Below are 19,615 nucleotides of genomic sequence, written 5' to 3' on the forward strand. Positions count from 1 at the left end.
GACTGAAATAACACTAAATTAGTTTAGAAAGACACAAAATTACCAAAAAAAAGACAAAATTACCAAAAAAGACACAAAATGACCACAAAAAGACAAAATGACACAAAAAAGACACAAAATTATTAAAAGACACAAATTATTAAAAAGACATGCAATTATTAAAAAAGACACTTAATTACAAATTAAAGGGACCTCCAACACACAACATGGTAAAGTGCCATTCATATAAAACTCACTTTAAACTTACATATCAAGGTGGGGGCCACAAAATATCGTCACAAGGGCAGTAATTGGCCCGCGGGCCGCAAGTTTGAGACCCATGGTCTAAAGTGACCCAACTAAGTTTATCTTATCTTATATTCTATATCTTTGCAATAAATTAATTTCATAATTCAGTATTCCAGGTTTTCTTTTGTTTTCATTTCTTACTTTTTGAATAAAAAACATTTTTGTATCACTACTCTTCTAATGCACAAGGTCATTTTTGACCCATGTGTAAACTTGATGTAATAATACAAAAACTATTTTTCTTCAAGTATGAAAGGAAAAATGGATATAATGATCTGTTGTAATAAGAACAAAAGATATTCAAACACACAGCCAGCATGAAATAACATGGGAAATGATTGCGGGTCATTTTTGACCCATGCTGTGCATTAGAAGGTGTTTATTTGTTGTGCATCAAAGGGTTAACAAAATCCAGTGGTGGAAAAAGTCTTCAGATCTCTTACTTCAGTAAAAGTACTAATACAATCTTGTGAAATTACTCCACTACAAGTAAAAGTACTGCATTCATAACTTACTGAAGTAAAATTGAAAAAGTATCAGAACATTTTCTTAAAGTATCAAAAGTAAAAGTATTCATTATGCAGAATGGACCCACTCAGATTGTTTTATATTCTAAATATATTATTTCATTATTCATGCATTTACGCAAGCAGTGTTTTCATTTAACTACTTAATATACTGTAATTGTCGAAGAATTAATTTGAAGATGTATTAAAATATCTGACATATAGCAGTTTAAATATGCATCAAATATGTTTTGATAAACACACAGAAATCTGAGATATGAACAGCTCTGATTTGGGAAATCCCAAGTGTGCTCTTATATCAATTGTTTTTCATAACAGGAAATTACAGGACATTGAACTTTAGTTACACAGAAACAATGACACGCCAACCTAAAAAGTAAAAAGAGAGAAACTGGGTGTTGTTTCTCAGTGTTGTTCTGACTTTTGGATTCGTCTGTCACATTTGGCATCTGAATCTGTTTTTTGATACTTGCTAAATAAATCCCGCACAAGGCTGCTATTCGGATCGACCTGGTCGTCAGTTGTTTTTCTTTAAAGATTTTCCACAACATAATAAGATGAAGTGGTTGTTTTTTTAAAAGTCTAATCACTTTAAACATTGATCATGTTTTTTTATGTTAAATCTTGAAAAGTAAAAAGTGACATAAAATGGAAATACTCAAGTAAAGTACAAGTACCTCAAAATTGTACTTAAGTAGAGTACTTGAGTAAATGTACTTAGTTACATTCCACCACTGGATGCACCAATACTGGTACTGGTCTGCATGTGTTTGTCTGCATTTTTTTTCCCCAAGAAAGTATGTTTTCTAAACAGAAACTAGTCATCCTTTCTATTGTCCATCTAAAGTCCATAATGGTTTGTACTGTAAAGAAAGCTTGTATAGTATTTTTATACAGTCAGACTCCAAGTCAGTGTTTTTCACCAACAAACATTATGTGTGTTGTTAATGTCCAACAAACATCTTAACCACATTTCCCTTGTCACAAAACCTTTACAAAGTTGACATTTATTTTTTCCTTTTGTTTTTGGCGCATGAACACCGTCCTTTGATTAATAGAACAATGTGAAACCATAGTGTGTATGAATTTACATCATGTGTCAAAGAACAAACCAAACAGGGACCCACACGTAAAATACTGTCTGATTGTTTGAGTCAAAAATCCACAGGATAACTTGAACAAAATATGCAAACACTAGCTGGTCTTTTCACTGTCCTGTATATGTAAACTATTTAACTGAATTGACAATATCAAGCCATGTTGGTGTGTGAACTCATTTATTTGGCCATCAACTACAAATGAATAACTGAAAGATAAAACGTAGAAATAGAAAATGTGTAACTGTTGGTTCAGTCATCTTCCTCCTCCTCCTCGTCTGAGTCCTCCATCTCCTCCTGGGCAGCTTGCTGCTCCTCTAAAGCTTCTTTCAGCACCTGCTCCTCTTCCACTGATGGGTCCAGGCACTCTGTGATTTCTGGTCCACTTTGATACTGTTTCTGTGGTGGCGGGGGAACCGGTGGGCTGTACCCTTCCCCTGCATACTTCAGACCCCATCCAACATATATGTTCTCAAACTTCCTAAATTAAAGACAGCACATGGTTGTTTATAAATTGCAACATTGCCTCCAGTATACTGTGAGAAATCAAACACAATAAGTCAGAGTATTCTGACTTTTTCACTTACTTTCCACAAGCATATGCATATGCCCCTGGCCAGAGGTTAGAACGCAGCAGAGCTACTGCATGCTGAGGGGTGAGAGTGGAAGACACCTTGGAGGTCCAGGGCAAAGTGTTGAACATTTCTGAGGGAGAAAATATATATATATATTCTTCATTCGTCATTTACTTTTCATTGGATTTTGAAATGAACAAACAAACAATCAACATGAATACCTATAGACAAATACAGAAAATATCAAGGAAAAAAGTAAAAGCGTACAAAAGGAGATTGGGAAAACACCCAAAAATAAATGAATAAATAAAATAAAAAGGGGAAAGGTACAAAGAAATGAAAGTATTCTGATCGTCCAATCTGAGATTACCTGAAATCCGGTTTTATGGTACAGACATATGTAATTCATTTTTGCCAATTTTCAATAAATACCTCTTTTTGTGTTCTTAAATTGAAAGTAATTCTTTCCATTACAAAGATGCTGTACACAATATCAATCCATTCATCTGCACTAGGTGCCTCCTCTGAGGGAGAAAATATTTTTAAAGTATTTGCTCCCTTCAAGGACATAGGCTTGGTTTCAGAAGTGGGCGTACAATTAATTCATTGATTTATCAATCAAAAAAAGTTAAAAAACCAACAACTATCAATTTATATATTTAAATCAATATAGCAAATAAGGCATTATGAAGAAATTGGTTATTAGGCACTGTAATGCTTATTGTGCTTATCCTATGAATAGTGTCCAAAAAAAAATTTGACAATGAAAAATGTCAATTATTGTTTTGGTGCAATCCCTAAAATTCCATTTAGTTTCCATGATACAGACATGATATAAAAGCAATTTAGCACCGAAAATTCTCGATATACAAACATACTTTTTTTAATATTCTTTGATGTCTTTTATATGTATTAAGGGAATGGCTCCTTTGTACAGTCAGGCTGCGGGGGCTGGAGCCGATCCCAGCATCCGACATTGGGTGAGAAGCACAGCCTGGACAAGTCGCCAGACTGTCACAGGGCTGATACAGAGAAAGACAACCATTCACGTTTTCATTCACTCCTACAGGAAATTTAGAGTCACCAATTAAACCTAAGCTACAGATCTTTGGACTGTGGGATGAAGCCGGAGGACCCGGAGAGAACCCACGCTGACATGGGGAGAACATGCAAACTCCACACAGAGGAGCCACAAGCTGTAATCAAATCTGTGACCTTTTTGTTGTGATGCGACAGTGCAAACTCTAAAGACTGACCTGCATCTTGGGAGAGCGGGGTGAGCAGAAGGGGTCCAACTTCTGGCTCAGGTTCATCAGGCTCCTCTTCCTTCTCCTCGGCCTCTCCTTCCTCATTAGAGTCTTCTCCTGGTTTCACAGACAGGTTCACCCAGGTACAGCGGCCCTAAAGCAATCCATATTTACACATTAAATATGCACATTCATCAGCAGAGAAAATGCTGCATTCACCTGCTTCCACTAGGCTAGTACCTGCTGCAGGATGTGCTGAACATGATGCACCCAGGTGGACAAAGACTCAGCCATCTCAACAACTGGGACGCCCTCAAAGTCCGGATTCACTTCATAGCTATCTCGAGGAGCCTCGTCTTCCTCATCACCTTCCTCCTCCCCAGCCTGGAAGAAGCCCTGGGGGCTGACCTGTGTGCCAGCAGAGATCCGTGCAATCTGTGCTCTCAGGTAGTTGGCTTCATTCCCGGGGAATGGTGGGTAGCTGACGACTGGGGTGTCCAGCCTCCCAGTAAAGAATTTACGAATCTGGCGAGCAACAGTGATCTGTGCAGGACTGACTGAAGGGAGCTTTACCCAGGGAAGACCAGGCTCTTTGCACACATAATAGACGTACTTGTTGGCACCTGTTCCTAAATCCTCTTTTGGTACTGCTGGTGGGGGTTTATAGGTTGACTGAGGAAGCAGATCCATCTGAAAACAAAGAAGAAAATTTCATTTCTATTTCAGCACAATCACAAAGTGTTAAATACTTTGAGTTTCAATTAAATATTATGAAATGACATACCAAATAAAAAGACAAATACAGTAAATGAGATCAAGTCTAATTCAATTCTTAGTATTTGAAAATGTAAACAGCCGCAGGATTGTGTGGCAGCTTCTTCAAAGCGGAGGCGTCTTGATTTCCCCTGGCGGCAGTATAGTGAACAAGACACGTTTGTGTTCAAAAGGGAATGCGATAGCAGCAGAGTGGTTGTTGTATTGATGATATGAATGCAGGATGAAATTATTATACTGAAAAAAACAGGTTAACATGGAGCAAATGTGGAGTAAGTGTTGGTTTTGTATTAACAGCTAATTAAACAGGGGCAAATCAAGAAAAAGGTATGCTTTTTGCATAAATATGATCAAAGATACTTAAAACTGAAATTGGATCCAAATAAAGGCTTGTTTCTTGTTCCAAGACCCCTGCCACAGTTTTAGATTTAATGTAAGTTAAATTATTATTTGAGCTATTCCATCAAGGCCCATCAAGGGACTGGTGCTGAAAATGAGCTTTTAGCTTTATACACATTAACAGTACATCGTCTTTGACTGTCTACTTTCTTACCTCATTTTCTTGAGTCTCTGCCTCTCTCTCCTCTTCCTCAGCTCCTTCCTCAGTGCTCTGACTTTCCTCTTCCTCCCCCTCTCTGTACTCTGCTTCTGCAATGATATAGCTGCTCTCTGTTCCAAGAATCTTGCCCCACAGTCGGCAGCGCAGCAGGGCCTGCGACTCAACAAGCTGCTTGAGTGCAAGGAAGACCCTCTGCAGCTCCTCTCTGCCCAGACCCACTCCCACCTGCTCCAGGTAAAAGCCAATCTCACAGACATTAGGAAGAGGTGTTTCTATCTGTTGAAGACCAAGAAACAGTGTTATATCATGCTATACTATATGAGTAATACCTACTAAATATTGGCTGAATATACAGTACTGTGTAAAAGTTTAGACAGGTATGAAAAATGTTGTAAAATAAGAATGCTTTCAAAAATAGACATGTTAATAGTTCATTTTTTATCAATTAAGAAAATGCAAAGTGAGTGAACAGAAGAAAAATCTACATCGAATCAATATTTGGTGTGACCACCCTTTGCCATAAAAACCAGCATCAATTCTTCTAGGCGTTTTTTTCAAACTGCCTCAGACTTTTGTGCAGTACTGTAGACAACACTAGGGCCCAAGACAATTAAAAGTTTTCAAGAACTCAGAGTTCAATTTAGTTTAAAAAAATCAGGATTTGTACACCATGTTGTAATACCATTGAGAACAGACTATCTGGTAAAAGCAATGTATCTTACGGATCCCCTTGGTTCTTGCTACACATTTTAAATGTTTAATGTTCATAAGATTGTGTTGGGCATTATCCTTCATAGAAGAGAAAGGTCCTTACAAGAGTGGAATAAAAATGTGGATGGTAGGGGGAAATTAACTCATCTATTGTCTACTGAATTTTGGGTTTAATTGTGAATTTTCTTTTGTCCATTTATGTTTTTGTCCTGTATACATGGAAAACATATGTGTGACATGTTGAATACTAATGGGAAAATGCTGAATGGAATGAATAAAAAGTAAATTTTTAGAAAATAAATAACAGTTAGGCAAAAGACAGGTTACTTGCTGGTTGCCTAGCAACAACAAAAAGAAAAGCGCACTAATCAGAGCTCTTCCAACAAGAAAGGCGGCTGCAGCGCGCCTCACGCTGTTTGATCAGACCCTTAAAGTGGGTATTCTTCCAAGTGTTGCAGATTTTATAAGATCTCAGCTGGTACACATGTGAAACAACAAAACAGCAAGAACCCTGGACAACAGCCTGAATTAGTATGGGAAACACAAAAATTGTGCAGCAAGGACTCAGAAGTCAAAGGTCATCGACCAGAAGTCAGTGGACGGCCAGAAAGAGACTGAGGATATTCATTTCTGAAATACCATCACCATTTCCCCTTATATAAAAACACCTGTGATCATTTGGCCCAAGCTCCAGATTTATGCTCAAAATGTGTCTGTTGTAAAGGTTACAATATTAAATGTTGTTTCAACACAAACAGCCATGGATGGATTATGGAACATGTAGGTGGGCACAGGCCCAAGAAGCCCGGGAGGCCCAGAGTATGAGATTCTGTAAAAAGTGAAAGTTAATAAAGCAATAAAATATCTGACAGCTGAGCTATTCTGTCTTGGGACAATATAACCTGCAGCACACATTTCCTTTAATATATATTGGCCTGATAGCTTTATTTATATTTGCCGAGGCGGGCAGGTGTCAGAGTGTTCTTCTTTTCTGGGTTTTCCAGCAATGCGGAAACAGCTTATCAGCAAAATGTTTTTTTAAAAACACGTTTAAATTTCCATTTCCATTTTTCAAAAAAGACAAAACCACCACAAGTGAGTGTAAAAATGTATTTAAAAGTTTTATCGAAATTTGGTGTTATCAAGCTTCTTTATGCAAATTTTCAAAATGTGCAGGGAAATTTGTTGATGGAAACACGACTACTGTCGATATGTGCTTATGACCTACTGACCAGACAGCTATGAAGACAGTCTATGACACTTGCTTTAAAAACAGTCAATAAAATGCCAGGAAGTCTAAAAAAAACTTTCATTTTCAATCAAATGTAGCACAGGTAAGCTAAAATGCCTATGACTTTTTGACAAATGTACAACGTAAGTGTATGTTGTTAGTACCAGTTCCTCCTCCTGGTCAGCCTCTTCTGGTCGAGAAAACAGCAGGCGCTGCTGCTCAGCCAACAGCTCAGCAGCTGTAGTATGTGGAAGGTCTCGCAGAGTGTTCTGCTTGTCTTTAAATAAACCCCGCTTCACATCATGGCTCATAATCTCAATCACATCCACCACATTATGCGGGTGCTCATCCATGACCTTTAAAAGCAGCCTGGTGAAGTGGTCATAGCTGTTGAATTTAAGAATAATATCAGTGAAGGCTTCATAACACATCATATGTTGAATAGGTCACTACTGTTTCCATACTGTTGCTGCCATTACTATTATTACTATATACTGTAATATACTACTATTATTATTATTTTTATTATTATTATACCGGCCTTACCGGCCTTATTTATTATTATTACTATTATTATTATTATATATTATATATCATATTATTTTACTTAAAATTACTTTATTTATATTTTTCATTTTATTTTTATATTGTTTATTATCTATTATTACATATTATATTATATATATTATATTATATACTGTACTATTATTATTATTTTATACCGTCTAGTCACTATAGCATTGTTGCCATCATATCACCAGTTTAATTATTACCATCATCTTGCCAACCATCCTACCAACTGATGTTCTTTTTTTAACTTCTTAAGTGTCCTTGTTCTATTCTGTGTTTTTTTCTATTGTTGTTTTTATTTATGCTACCTCAGTATTTTATTCTATTGCATTTTATTGTACTTGAATACCGGACTGCTGTGACAACCGAATTTCCCTTCAGGGATGAATAAATTAGTCTATCTATCTATCTATCTATCTATCTATCTATCTATCTATCTATCTATCTATCTATCTATCTAATATTTGCTGAGAAGTTCAATGGTTTTCTGCTAAAAAAAATATCATGACTATGACTTTGAAGTGGATCCCTGTACATTACTAAGAGTTATTTTGTCACACTGTTAAAATAATCGCCTAAGTCATTTTTTGTCAAAATTGTTTTGTTTTTTGCCTAAATCATCTCCTCATGACGCCGGCCACCTATGGTAAAATCGTCTACATCCTCAGTTGATCAGATCATGTGATTTTACCCCTTTAAGATAATTGCCTATGTCAAGTGTGTGACTTAAGCGGATTTATTATGCCCAAGTCCAAATAAAATGTGACTTAGGCAATTTTTTGAACATGCCTTTGTGACTTAAGCAAGATATGGTAACACTTTATTTTGAAGGTGTCTACATAAGAGTGACATGAGCGTGTCATAAACATGACATGGAATGCGTCATGAACATTAATGACACTTTGAAGTATCATTAATGTTCATGATACTTGTCACGTGATGTTTCTGACTCTTATGTAGACACCTTCAAAATAGTGTTACAATATCTTGCTTAAGTCATAAAGGCATGTTAAAAAAGTCATTGATTTCTCTTAAGTTACATAATTTACACACAGTGTTATTACTATGCCAATAGCCATCCTTTGTTACATCCTTTTTGAGAGAAATGATCAATAAATGTCATATGTTACACTTTTGGTGAAGTTTTTTGTGTTTCCTTCAAAACTTGAAAAAATGAGTTTATTTTAACAGGGTGACGATTTTCAAAAAAATTGAGAACTATGACCTGTGACTATGACTGACATTAATGTACAGTTTGTAAGAAAGTTGAAAGGAAAATCTGCTCAAAAGCAATAAGAGTTTGTCTGAAATTTCCAATGGAGCTACGGAACCGTGTCTGGTGGTGTGACGTCACTTTGGTCGTGGAAACACTTGCGACCCTTGCTGATGTATCAAGCATTAAGCAACACTATTTTAGGTAATTTTATCTTCAACCTAGCAGGTCAACAGAACTCCGAAAAGAAAAAAATCGAATTCAAGTAAGAATTTTAGATAAATATGTTTGCATGTGTGTATACTATACAATACAGCGCATGAGACAACCGTTACTGACACTTTATACATACAGGTTTAGGTTGCTGTCCGTGCTGGTTTTCATCATGAAAGACTTAAAGGAGGCAGCTGACTGCAGTCTCTGCTCGCTTCTGTCTTGGTTTCCGTCCGCAGGGTCCATTCTTCTTAACCTTCGCTTTTTTCATTAATCTCCCAACTCTTCCTTTTCCAGAGACGTTCAAAACTACGCGTTAGTTAGCAAGCACAACGTAACCCAAACTTCACCAGTTGCTATGGTTACTGGTTGCTAAGCTCGCGAAAGTACCGCGAGACCCCTTCCCATCCACGATATTTGAATTCCATGTTTTAAATACTTAACGATAAATTAATGACAAAGGACATCTGAACAAAAAGCATGACGGCTGAAACAGTCAATTCTCATCCCTAATGTATTTATCAACATTTATCCTGAGTTTATCCATTTCATTAGCCGCAACACATGTGAACTCAATAAGACTTCTGAGAAACTTGCTTAAAATTAAATTCAAGATTCAAGTGAAAGTATGACTTTGAACAGCATACATTTACCACTTTCACGTAACTAATATATGAGCAAACTGGTGAAACAGATAATTTGTGTTGCTGCTTGTTTTTTTGCATCATTGTTTTTTTCTCTTTAAAAAAGGAGAAAGAAATACAATATGCTATTATATATATATATATATATATATATATATATATATATATATATATATATATATATATATATATATATATATATATATATATATATGAGCAAACTGGTGAATCAGATAATTTGTGTTGCTGCTTGTTTTTCGCATCATTGTTTTTTTCTCTTTAAAAAAGGAGAAAGAAATACAATATGCTATATATATATATATATATAATAGCAAGGTGTCAAACATATTTCCTTCTTTCTTTATAATTAATATATAAGAGCAAGGTGTTACATTAGCATGCATGAACACAAATACGGAGTAATCACATTAAGACAATAATTTGATTTAACTTCCCTGGACTATTACCATGAGGTGAACAATGAAGCTAATATATAATATATAATTGATATACTATAATCAATAAATGAATGAAAATCTTTCATATTGCCACTGGAAAACACAACTCACAGTAGGAGCTCCAGTTACACTGAGCATTGCTGTATCCCAACAACATGATGCTATTTGACATTGTGGCTTCATCTCTTTCCATCCTCCTTGGCCCACTCAAGGAATAATACAGAGACTAAATATCCATTTTTCTAAAAAGTTATTTTTTGTTATTAAATAATATTGGCTTACTACTATCGGCTTAGTGTTGTTACTCAACTGTGCTGAAAATGACAAACTTTGAACATGTTATATTTTCATATTTACCAGTCTCGTATAACAAACATGGGCAAACTGCGGTGAATTCAAAGTGGATCATTCAAGATAAATAAATTATTTTCCAACCTGTAAACATTTTCTCATAAATGAAAACCACCAACTGTAGTGGGCTACCACAGATTCCACATGAAGACCTCAAAGCAATGGAGCAACACTGTTCGTCTTTCTACGACTATCCAGTCCAACTTCAGCAAACTGTGATGAAATACAATGCTTGAGATGTGGTACATTATTATTCCCATCATTTCCATTCTCATTTAACAATTCAGTGAGCTCTCATGTCCTGTAGGGGAAAAAATCTACATTTTGTACACTTGTTTTTCTTTGAATGCATCTCCTATCTCTTAGTATACACTCACCAGCAATTTCATTAGCTAGCAAGGTGTACCGAGCAGCTGAACAGGACGACCTAATTAAATGGCTGATGAATGCATGTACAAACCCCTGAGCTGTGACAACAGTTTAATCAATTTGCTCAGGTAGAGAAGCATTGGAGATGAACACAATTACACTATATTCCTGCTCAGAGAACTTGAACAATAGGACTAAAGGTATAAAAAAGAAAAGAAAAAAAGATTGACAATAAAGATTTGTGTACAGCATCATTTTAATTTTACATGCAGTACCCACATCAAAACGTCTACAGTAGGTAGGAGTAGTCTCGGAACCAAGGAACAAGGGGATTATGAGAAAATGGGAAATTAACACAATTTTACACAGTCACTCTCTGTAACAGACTGAAGTTTGGAGAGATGTTTACTTCACAACATACTACCAATCCACAAAGAAGCCAATTAGTGGGGCAGATAGTCGTTTTTTCACAAGAATCGTGCAAATGGGGGTATGAGCTCCAATTTTGATGTGGTAAGTTACTTAACAAAATTATCTAATTGGCCACTTAAAATCTAAGTTGGCCGCCAATACAGTCTGGAGTTCATCAATCTTAGTGATCTTGGTGTCAATTCATAATTTTTTTTAAAACATGCTGAAACTATTTTTTTTCTGTTTTTAACACTCTGTCTTTCGTTTGTAGTGTTGTTATCTGCTCTGGCTTCTTCGGATGGTAAATTCCAAATGAAGAGAGATACCAGAATTCTTGGTTCTCATCATCTTGGTAGATAGAAATATGACCAAATCTTTTCTTGACCTGCACTTGACTGCTGCAGGAATTAAGGTAACTTGAAAGACCAGTCTCCAAATGAGAGCCTTGAGAGCGCCCCCCTTAGGCAGACTTCTCTGATAAGGACCCATCCAAGGTACTGAACCCCAACAAACATTGGGCTGATAGATGGTCACTCTGACACCCTCTGCGTTAGGTTTCAGCCTTGCAGTATTTCACAAAATGGTTTGGAGGATGAGCAGCATAGGATAAAGATTCAGATATAATCAAACCAACTTCCAACATTTCTGCTTCAGCCTGGGCTGCATCTCTTTCTATCTGTAGATCGGTCATAGCAGTCTACATGTCGAAGCATCCTTGGGCAAGATAGCTGATAGTATGCATTTGTTCCGATACGCCCTTGATTTCTGATGGCGTTGCACCATGTAGCTTCAGCCACCTGAATGAATGTGTGTGTGAATTAGCACTGTCTGCAGTGTAACAGCGCATTGAGTGCTCGCAAAGACTAGAAAAACATTACACAAGTCCATTTACATGTAAATGTCCTTTTTTTTAATTATGAATCTTTTTTTAAAATTATTTTCAATACAAATGTTTTGATTGAAAATAAGCTGTATATGGGATTTTTTAGAAAGAAAATTCAATCAATCTAGCATGCTTGAAAACATAAATTGACACCAAGATCAACTCATTTGACCAACTATATAGTTTTTTTCTATATGAAAAATCAATTGTTGGATTTTGGATTTTCAAGTGGCCAATTGGGCAGATTTGACAAATATCCCATAAAGAATTAACATGCCAATTTTCATGCTTGCACCACCATTTGCATGATTTTTCCAATATCCGCTCTACAAAATAGATCTTTGGCTTCTATTAACATGTTAGAGCAGAATGAACTGAAATTCAGCATGATCAACAGCCTGAATCAGAGCAAATGCCTAAGTTTAGAGCAAGTCCAAATAGTGTTGTCTTGTGTTCATTTTTTGGACTGTATGATGACCTACAGCTCCCAGACAACAAAATAAGAAATTACAAAGAAACGGAGGAAAACGCCCAGAAAGTTGAAAACAATAAATAAATTCATCAGGCCTTCAACCTTCAGCCCAAAACTCACCATTTTTGTGTGCAAAGTGGAGATGCTGCAGATTCCACAAAACTCCAACTGACAGTATTGAAGTCATGGAGACTGTTCTCCTGTCCCTCTACACAGCAACATCTGTGCACCACAAAGCTACGAGCCCAACTGCTGTATGCTCTGTGTGGCTTTTACACTGTGCCAAGTGAACAGTACAGTAGAGCTTCATCCCACAAGATCCAACAGTTTTATTGATGTAGCATTGAGTTGCCCTGCTGTCTCTGCCCTATCAGACGATACAATAGTCCAGAGTAGTAAACGATTTGAGTAAAAGAAAGAACCTTTATATGGAACATAGAGCTTTAACACTGAAGCTTGACCAGTCCATCTGCATACTGAAACTGTTCACTGTTTTCATACTCCAGCATATCTAGAGCGACCTCGCAGCTCTCCTTGACCACACGTTCTCCGTCTCCACGGTAATGCTGCAGCACAGTCAGACACTCTTCTTTGCCGATGGACCCGAGAGCCTCTGCCGCCTCGTGTCTGACCATAGCGTTCTCACTGGATAGCTCCAGAGCTGCGCGCAGGGCTGGGATCGCTGCTGGGTGCTGCATCTGACCCAGGACGTAGCCGATCTCGTGACGGAACAGAGCACTGGAGCACTGCAGACCTGGAGACATTAAAGAAGAGGTCTGTTCAGTCATTCAATTTGGAAAAAAAGATCTCCTTCTCCTTTGACAAGGTTCACAAATACAAACAATTCCCATTTTAAACACAAAAGGGGACTGTCATTACAGACATTATCCTAGCCACTTATCCAGACTCGTGCAGTATCTATTTTATATTTTTCAGGGTGGTAATTGTAGAGAAGGTTTTTTGTAGATGTTCTTCGGGGCCAGAGGGACTTTATACCATCTGCCTGATGGTATAAAGCATCTGGAAGGAGTGATGGAGGGGGTGAGAAGGTACTCAGGTTATACAGCTCATATAGAACAGTTAGGGGTGATCCGATTATTTTGCTGGCCTGATTTATTATGCTGGAGAGTTTTGTTTTATGTTGTGTTTGGTGGTGAGGGAGTCGTACCGGGATGAAATGTTGTAGGTGAGGATGGATTCAATGAGTGAGCAGTTAACTATTGTTAAAAGGTTCTTGCTGACATGAAATGTCCTGAGTTTTCTCAGCAGGTGGAAGTGCTGTTGTGCGTTTTTTTGTACACAGAGTCAGTGTGCTGTGAAAAGGACAGACAGGTGTATATCTCTGTCCCATGTATTTAACCCTTTGATGCACAACATGGGTCAAAAATGACTCATACATCCAAATTTGATTTAAAATTAAATTACCTAATACTATAATAATAGTAATTTGTTTCAAATAGTTACTTTCCACACTCATATATTTAATATATTTAACATGTTTATGTATCATTTTGTCACACATACACTGTATCTGGAAGGTTTTCACAGTGCTTCACTTTTTCCAAATTTTTTTGTTTCAGCCTTATTCCAAAATTGATTAAATTCATTTTTCCTTAAAATTATACACACAATACCCCATTATGACATTTTAGACCCATGTTGTGCATTAGAAGCGTAGTGATAAAAAAAGGGGGTTTATGCAAAAAGTAAAAAATGAAAAACAAAAAATTAGGATGTATGATAATCAAAAACAAATTGATTGAGGAAAACCTGGGAAACTGAATGATGAAATTAATTTATTACAAAGATATAGAAAATTAAAAACTCAGTCGGGTCACTTTAGACCCATGTTGTGCATCAAAGGGTTAAAAGAGTGAACCTGCTCTATCAGCTGGCCCTAGATACTGAGCGGTCGGGAGAGAGGTAATGATGTTTAGTTTCTGCCCCCACAGCACAGCGCCTTGGTCTTTGTGATGTTGAGCTCAAGTGAGTATTCACTAAATGTTGTTGACTGCCTGCTGGTATTGGGAAGTAGCATTTGGGCGGGTCAAGTGGGCCACAAGGGTCATGTCATCGGTGTACTTAAAGTGTCATTCCTTCACTGCTACAGGAGGCTACGGTTTACTTATAAAACAGAAAGGACCCACTTTGTTGTTTTCACCAATTAGTATTACAACTGACTGATGATTGTTCAAATGAAGAGGTCAACTTAAAAATGACAAAGTTATAAGATCTAGCGTTACTATGAGTGAGCTATAGGGTTGTATCCTACCGTCTCCCAGTGCCAGTACAGCCTCCTCGTTTCCCAGGTTACGCAGGGCAAACATGGCACGGTAGCGTTCAAAGAGTGGCAGACTTTCATCCAGTAGGATTGAACGCAGCTCTGGCACACTCTTCCTCACTGCTGGAGGTGCCGGGTCGACAGAGCAGTATGGGTTCTTATCTGTACTTCCATCATCCAGCTGCTTCTCTCCTCCAGTCTGCAGCCACTCCAGTCGACGGACAGCTAACTGACACGTCTCTGCCACCTGGAGGAAGGCAGGACTTTTACAACAGCGTTCATGCCACATACACAAATTTAGTTTCTGTATTTCAGAAACGTGGACCAAAGACTAAAGCAAATTCACAAGACAAGTCCAAAGGGGAGTTCTGGCAGAAATACATGTGATGATATGCATTTGGTTTTTTCATTTACATAGCAATACACTCAGAAACCACAACACCTACTAATACGTTACTAATTTTATTACATTATATTGCAAGTTTTGACTTTAACACGCCAGGAACGACTTCGTCTTGCACGCTCTCTTCCACTGTCCCCACCACCATCTGTCTACCCTTCGCTCTGTGCGTGCGTGTAGGGCAGGAAACAGACAACAGCGCAACCATAAATGGCACTCAACGTGGTAGGGGACTTGCAGCATAGTTTTTGTTTCTAATCATTTGGCTAAGGTGCTGTGAAAAAAACAAGGTACTGAAATTAGGTACAGATTGATTTAATGTCAGTCAGTACAGCGTAGTGATTCACAGATGTACTTCTATTGGTTCCCTTACTCTACCTGCTACCCTATGAAGAAACCCGATTTCAGATGCTAGTATCTGATCTAATTATTTCAGTCACTTCCCACAGCTCATAATCATAGTTGAGGGTTGGAATATAGATGAAATTAACACATTTGCTTTCATTCATTCAATGAAAGAGAGACCTACAGCATTCAGAGGATGGATGGCTTTCCTACGTATATATTGACAATACAGGGGTTTCCAGAAAAGTAGTGTTTGCCATCCAATCGCAGAAGATAGAGAAATCTCCAATAAATCTAAAGCTTTTGAAACCACACCTTGGATTTTTCTAAGGGGTTCCTCAAGGTCTTGGTATATTAATGTGGTAGGAACACCAGAGCAGGATAAGGGCCAGTGGAATCAAAGGTACAGTACTCTCTAGCCTGTGGGAAAGCGTTATATTATTCAGTACACCAATGATACTGAATAATATATGGAGTTTTTGCTGACAAGCAAAATAAAGAGATAACTTTGGGAGGAAAAAAATTGTTCTCTTTACGCATAAAAAAAACACATAGCGAAACTGTGGCCCAAAAACCGAGGTACGGTCCGTACCATGGGTTACCTGTACTGTTGCACCCCTAATGAGGATGTGATCCAATGTTCTAGGTGGTGGCCTAATGCCATTGCTTTGCTGGTTACAGACCAAGTGTTATGTTCCTACCTCTATGACTGGATCCCGACTGTACTCTTCCAGTAGCTCCAGGACCACAGGATCACCGATTGCTCCCAGAGCCTCCCCTAGAGACAAACACACAGTCAGACAGTGACAGACAGGCAGACAGAGATACACAACTTAGTAAGTATTGTGATCCTGTGTATAACTTCAGTAAATACATGTGTTAGCTCACTATCAAATGCATTAAAAAAAATTGATCAATTCACCAAAGTATTGTTATTTTTTTCTTTAACAATTTGGGAAATTATCTTTTTATACCTGAATTGATATAGTTCAAATATAGTTGCTTCAGTTCAGCCGACATGGAGGTTAAAGTAAGTTAACACTTATTTTGGTAGTCTACGAGTAAAGTGGCATCATATCCTTTCAAGCAAAACAAAGCAGAAGTTAGAGTGAAGAGGCAGATGGTCCGAGGACAGAGCTTTAGCGACTGTTGCCACGCCAGCAGAACAAACGTCAGCAAGAGTTTCAGAGACATTGTCTATCAGAGCGGGATCTGACAACCATTGTTATAAAAAGATAAGCAGTTAGGGTGGGCTCCACAGTGCATCAAGAGGTGTGGCGATATCTAAAAAGAATCAACATCTGTTGGTGGCTTGCCAATTTAAGAATGTTGTCGACTCTCTCCCCTCACAGTGGTTGTGTGTGTGTGTGTGTGTGTGTGTGTGTGTGTGTGTGTGTGTGTGTGTGTGGGCGCGTTTACCAGCTTCGTGCCTGACCATCGGTTCCTGCTGCGTGTCTTTGAGCACTTTACTCAAAATGGGTATGGCCCTTCTGTCCTGCATCTGTCCAAGGCAGTAAGCCAGCTCATGCTTCAGCAGGGCTGACTCATCACTGAAGGCCTTACTGATCCATTCTACAGCTTCAGCACCTGACCCAGGTTAGAGCAGAAATTACTTCACACAATACAGGACAGTACACATATTGCCTGCTTGAAATGTTCATCCTGAAGACTTAATTGTTTTGGTTGATTCGACTACACTTTGGGTAAGCAGCAAGACGTTACAGAGCCGTAAATGTCCCGGCATGAAACGAAGCTATGAAAGGGGCTATTGAGTCCTGGCTGAGCACATTGGGCAGCTGTCTTGCTGGATCATGTGCGAGAGTATATTTGTTGTTTAAGCAATTTCTTATTTTCAAATACTCAACATATTCATGGATGTGTGTATGTTCTGTGGACTTGTGTTACCTCCCAGGTTCTTCAGGGTGAATAAGGCTCTGAACCGCTGAGTCAGGTCGAGTCCTGGGTCCACCAGGACCTGTCCTATTGCTGCCACCTGTCTGCCACTGGTCATATTGCTACACTGGGAGAGATAAAGTTTTATTTATCAGGTTTTCTGAGGTGCAAACAAGTTCATTTTAAACTTTTTTTTTCTTTTTTATACTTCTCAAATATCAAAATTTGCTGCTTTCCGACACCGTTACATTATAATGCATTGATCATTTTTGGGTTTCTGACTATACAAGCCATTTGATGTCATCACTTTATGCATATAAAATGTGACCATATCAGAATAGAGGGTTTAATCTAAGTTGGACTACTACATTAATTTAACTCAGCGTTTGGGAGGTAAGCAGTGAAAATGAATCCTTTAAGTCAAATTTTGATTGAAGTATACCAAACATGTTGTATGAAATATTTGCTGTAGTCTTTGCTTCATATAATTGGAAATGTCATCATTTTGGGGATTGTGGGCAGGTAATCAGGAAATAAGTAAATTTAGATCAACTAGACAATCAAATCATTAGGGAAGAGGATTAGGGCCAGATAGAAGAAAAAAATAAATAATTATTACATTTTAGAAATAAGTTGAAATGATGAAAATAAAGTCAAAATACAATGTTGAGGAAAAAAAGTTGAAAATATGTATATTTTATAATACAATATATGACTAAAAAATGCACATAAATTACATAAAGGTAGATTTTCCCCCAAACAATGGTTATGTTGTATACAATTTTTTATTATTTCTCCTACCTGGCCCCAATCCTCTTCCGTAAATCAGACAAAGTAGGATATTTTCACATTTTAAAATAATCATGATGTTATATATTTATAAATAAAAGAAATACTACTGAAAGCAGTTAGCCATATTTCAATGATGTGGATTATAAGACTGCAATAAAAGAAAGTTGTTGTTTTGTTGCCACTTTGTTTTACCTGCCCAGGGACAATATTAAACCCTCACCCAGCCTAGTATACTATTGGAGGTAACGATAGCGTCTTAGGAGTACATCAGTGAAAATGACAGTGATGGAAAGTAACTAAGTACATTTACTCAAGTATTGTTCTTAAGTATAATTATGAGGTACTTGTACTTGAGTATTTCCATTTTATGTAACTTTATACTTCTACTTCACTACATGTGATAGGCAAATATTATACGTTTTACTCCCCTACATTTAACTGACAGCTTAAGTTACTTTTCACGTCAAGATTTAACATGAAAAACATGATACATTTAAAGTGATTAGACATGTTTTTATTTATTAAACCTTATGACAGTATATTAAGTACTTTAAATTAGCCATATCTTGAGACAATTCAAACACTGTTTACATAAATGCATCACCATGCATCCAATAATATATTTGGAAATATAAAACAATATGAGTGGGTCCATTCTGCACAACGAGTACTTTTACTTTTGATACTTTTAGTACATTTTGATGCTAGTAACGGTTACTTTTGTACTTTTACGTCAGTAAGTTTTGACTTTTACTTGTAGTGGAGTCATTTCACAGTGTGGTATTAGTACTTTTACTTAAGTAAGGGATCTGAATACTTCTTCCACCACTGGACAGTGAATTGTACCACAATCAGTTTAAAGTTGATGCTGTACGCCTATCACGAACCCACAGCTCAGCTCACATAACAGGACTAGCAGCCACGTTACCTAACCAGCTGTGGATAGAAAAGGTAGAGGCTAACTGTTAGCTTCCTGAGTTAAACTAACATTAGCTATACAACACAGAAATACTAAAACCAACAAAACACACTAAAGTGAAGAAAGAGAGACGGACTAACCTTCAGGATAACTGACAGACGCAACTTGGCAACATGCGACCATGCAGAGTGCCGCCGCTAACTTCCTGCTCTTCTTCTTCTTCTTCTTTGGTGTTTATTGGTAGTTGGCATCATGTTTGCTGCATTTACCGCCATCTGCTGGACTTAACTTCTTTCATACTAATGATGGGAATTTGGGCTCTGTTTATTTCCTCTTCTTTTTTTTTTAATGTCAAACAGCAATACAATGCACTGCTACAAAGAAGAAGAAAC

The 19,615-nt window shown here is 37.4% G+C and overlaps 2 protein-coding genes across 3 annotated transcripts; both read right to left on the reverse strand.

Annotated features, from left to right (window-relative positions):
* Positions 1–1,499: 1,499 nt before the first annotated feature.
* Positions 1,500–9,458, reverse strand: rsph4a (radial spoke head component 4A). The gene is made up of 7 exons (XM_059340480.1): positions 9,145–9,458; positions 7,174–7,396; positions 5,062–5,343; positions 3,975–4,424; positions 3,744–3,888; positions 2,500–2,617; positions 1,500–2,393 (listed from the first exon to the last, which is right to left on the reverse strand). The coding sequence occupies exons 1-7, from the start codon at positions 9,249–9,251 to the stop codon at positions 2,165–2,167; spliced, it is 1,554 nt and encodes a 517-aa protein (XP_059196463.1). The 5' UTR covers positions 9,252–9,458; the 3' UTR covers positions 1,500–2,164.
* A 984-nt stretch (positions 9,459–10,442) lies between these two features.
* dohh (deoxyhypusine hydroxylase/monooxygenase) lies at positions 10,443–19,471 on the reverse strand. Of its 2 annotated transcripts, none has more exons than XM_059341031.1 (6): positions 19,364–19,471; positions 17,525–17,634; positions 17,039–17,206; positions 16,321–16,397; positions 14,866–15,121; positions 10,443–13,347 (listed from the first exon to the last, which is right to left on the reverse strand). In XM_059341031.1, exons 2-6 carry the CDS (start codon positions 17,628–17,630, stop codon positions 13,037–13,039), a joined length of 918 nt encoding a protein of 305 aa, XP_059197014.1. In that variant the 5' UTR covers positions 17,631–17,634; positions 19,364–19,471; the 3' UTR covers positions 10,443–13,036. The 2 variants fall into 2 exon arrangements, with proteins under 2 accessions (XP_059197014.1, XP_059197013.1); XM_059341030.1 differs by having other exon boundaries at positions 17,525–17,639; positions 19,364–19,462.
* Positions 19,472–19,615: the final 144 nt, after the last annotated feature.

Source organism: Centropristis striata, chromosome 9 (genome assembly GCF_030273125.1).
Source record: "Centropristis striata isolate RG_2023a ecotype Rhode Island chromosome 9, C.striata_1.0, whole genome shotgun sequence".
In the NCBI taxonomy this organism is placed as follows: domain Eukaryota; kingdom Metazoa; phylum Chordata; class Actinopteri; order Perciformes; family Serranidae; genus Centropristis; species Centropristis striata.

What these genes read in the sequence shown, in the direction of transcription:
- dohh (XM_059341031.1), bottom strand. Translation starts at nt 17,630, where the DNA reads ATGACCAGTGGCAGACAGGTGGCAGCAATAGGACAGGTCCTGGTGGAC. An exon ending in CACCCTGAAGAACCTGGGAG is followed by an intron (nt 17,207 to 17,524) that starts GTAACACAAGTC and finishes AACCTGGGTCAG; the next exon opens with GTGCTGAAGCTGTAGAATGG. An exon ending in TGTACTGGCACTGGGAGACG is followed by an intron (nt 13,348 to 14,865) that starts GTAGGATACAAC and finishes TAATGTCTCCAG; the next exon opens with GTCTGCAGTGCTCCAGTGCT.
- rsph4a (XM_059340480.1), bottom strand. Translation starts at nt 9,251, where the DNA reads ATGGACCCTGCGGACGGAAACCAAGACAGAAGCGAGCAGAGACTGCAG. An exon ending in ACGGACAGCAACCTAAACCT is followed by an intron (nt 7,397 to 9,144) that starts GTATGTATAAAG and finishes TAAATTCAACAG; the next exon opens with CTATGACCACTTCACCAGGC. An exon ending in CTGACCAGGAGGAGGAACTG is followed by an intron (nt 5,344 to 7,173) that starts GTACTAACAACA and finishes GGTCTTCAACAG; the next exon opens with ATAGAAACACCTCTTCCTAA.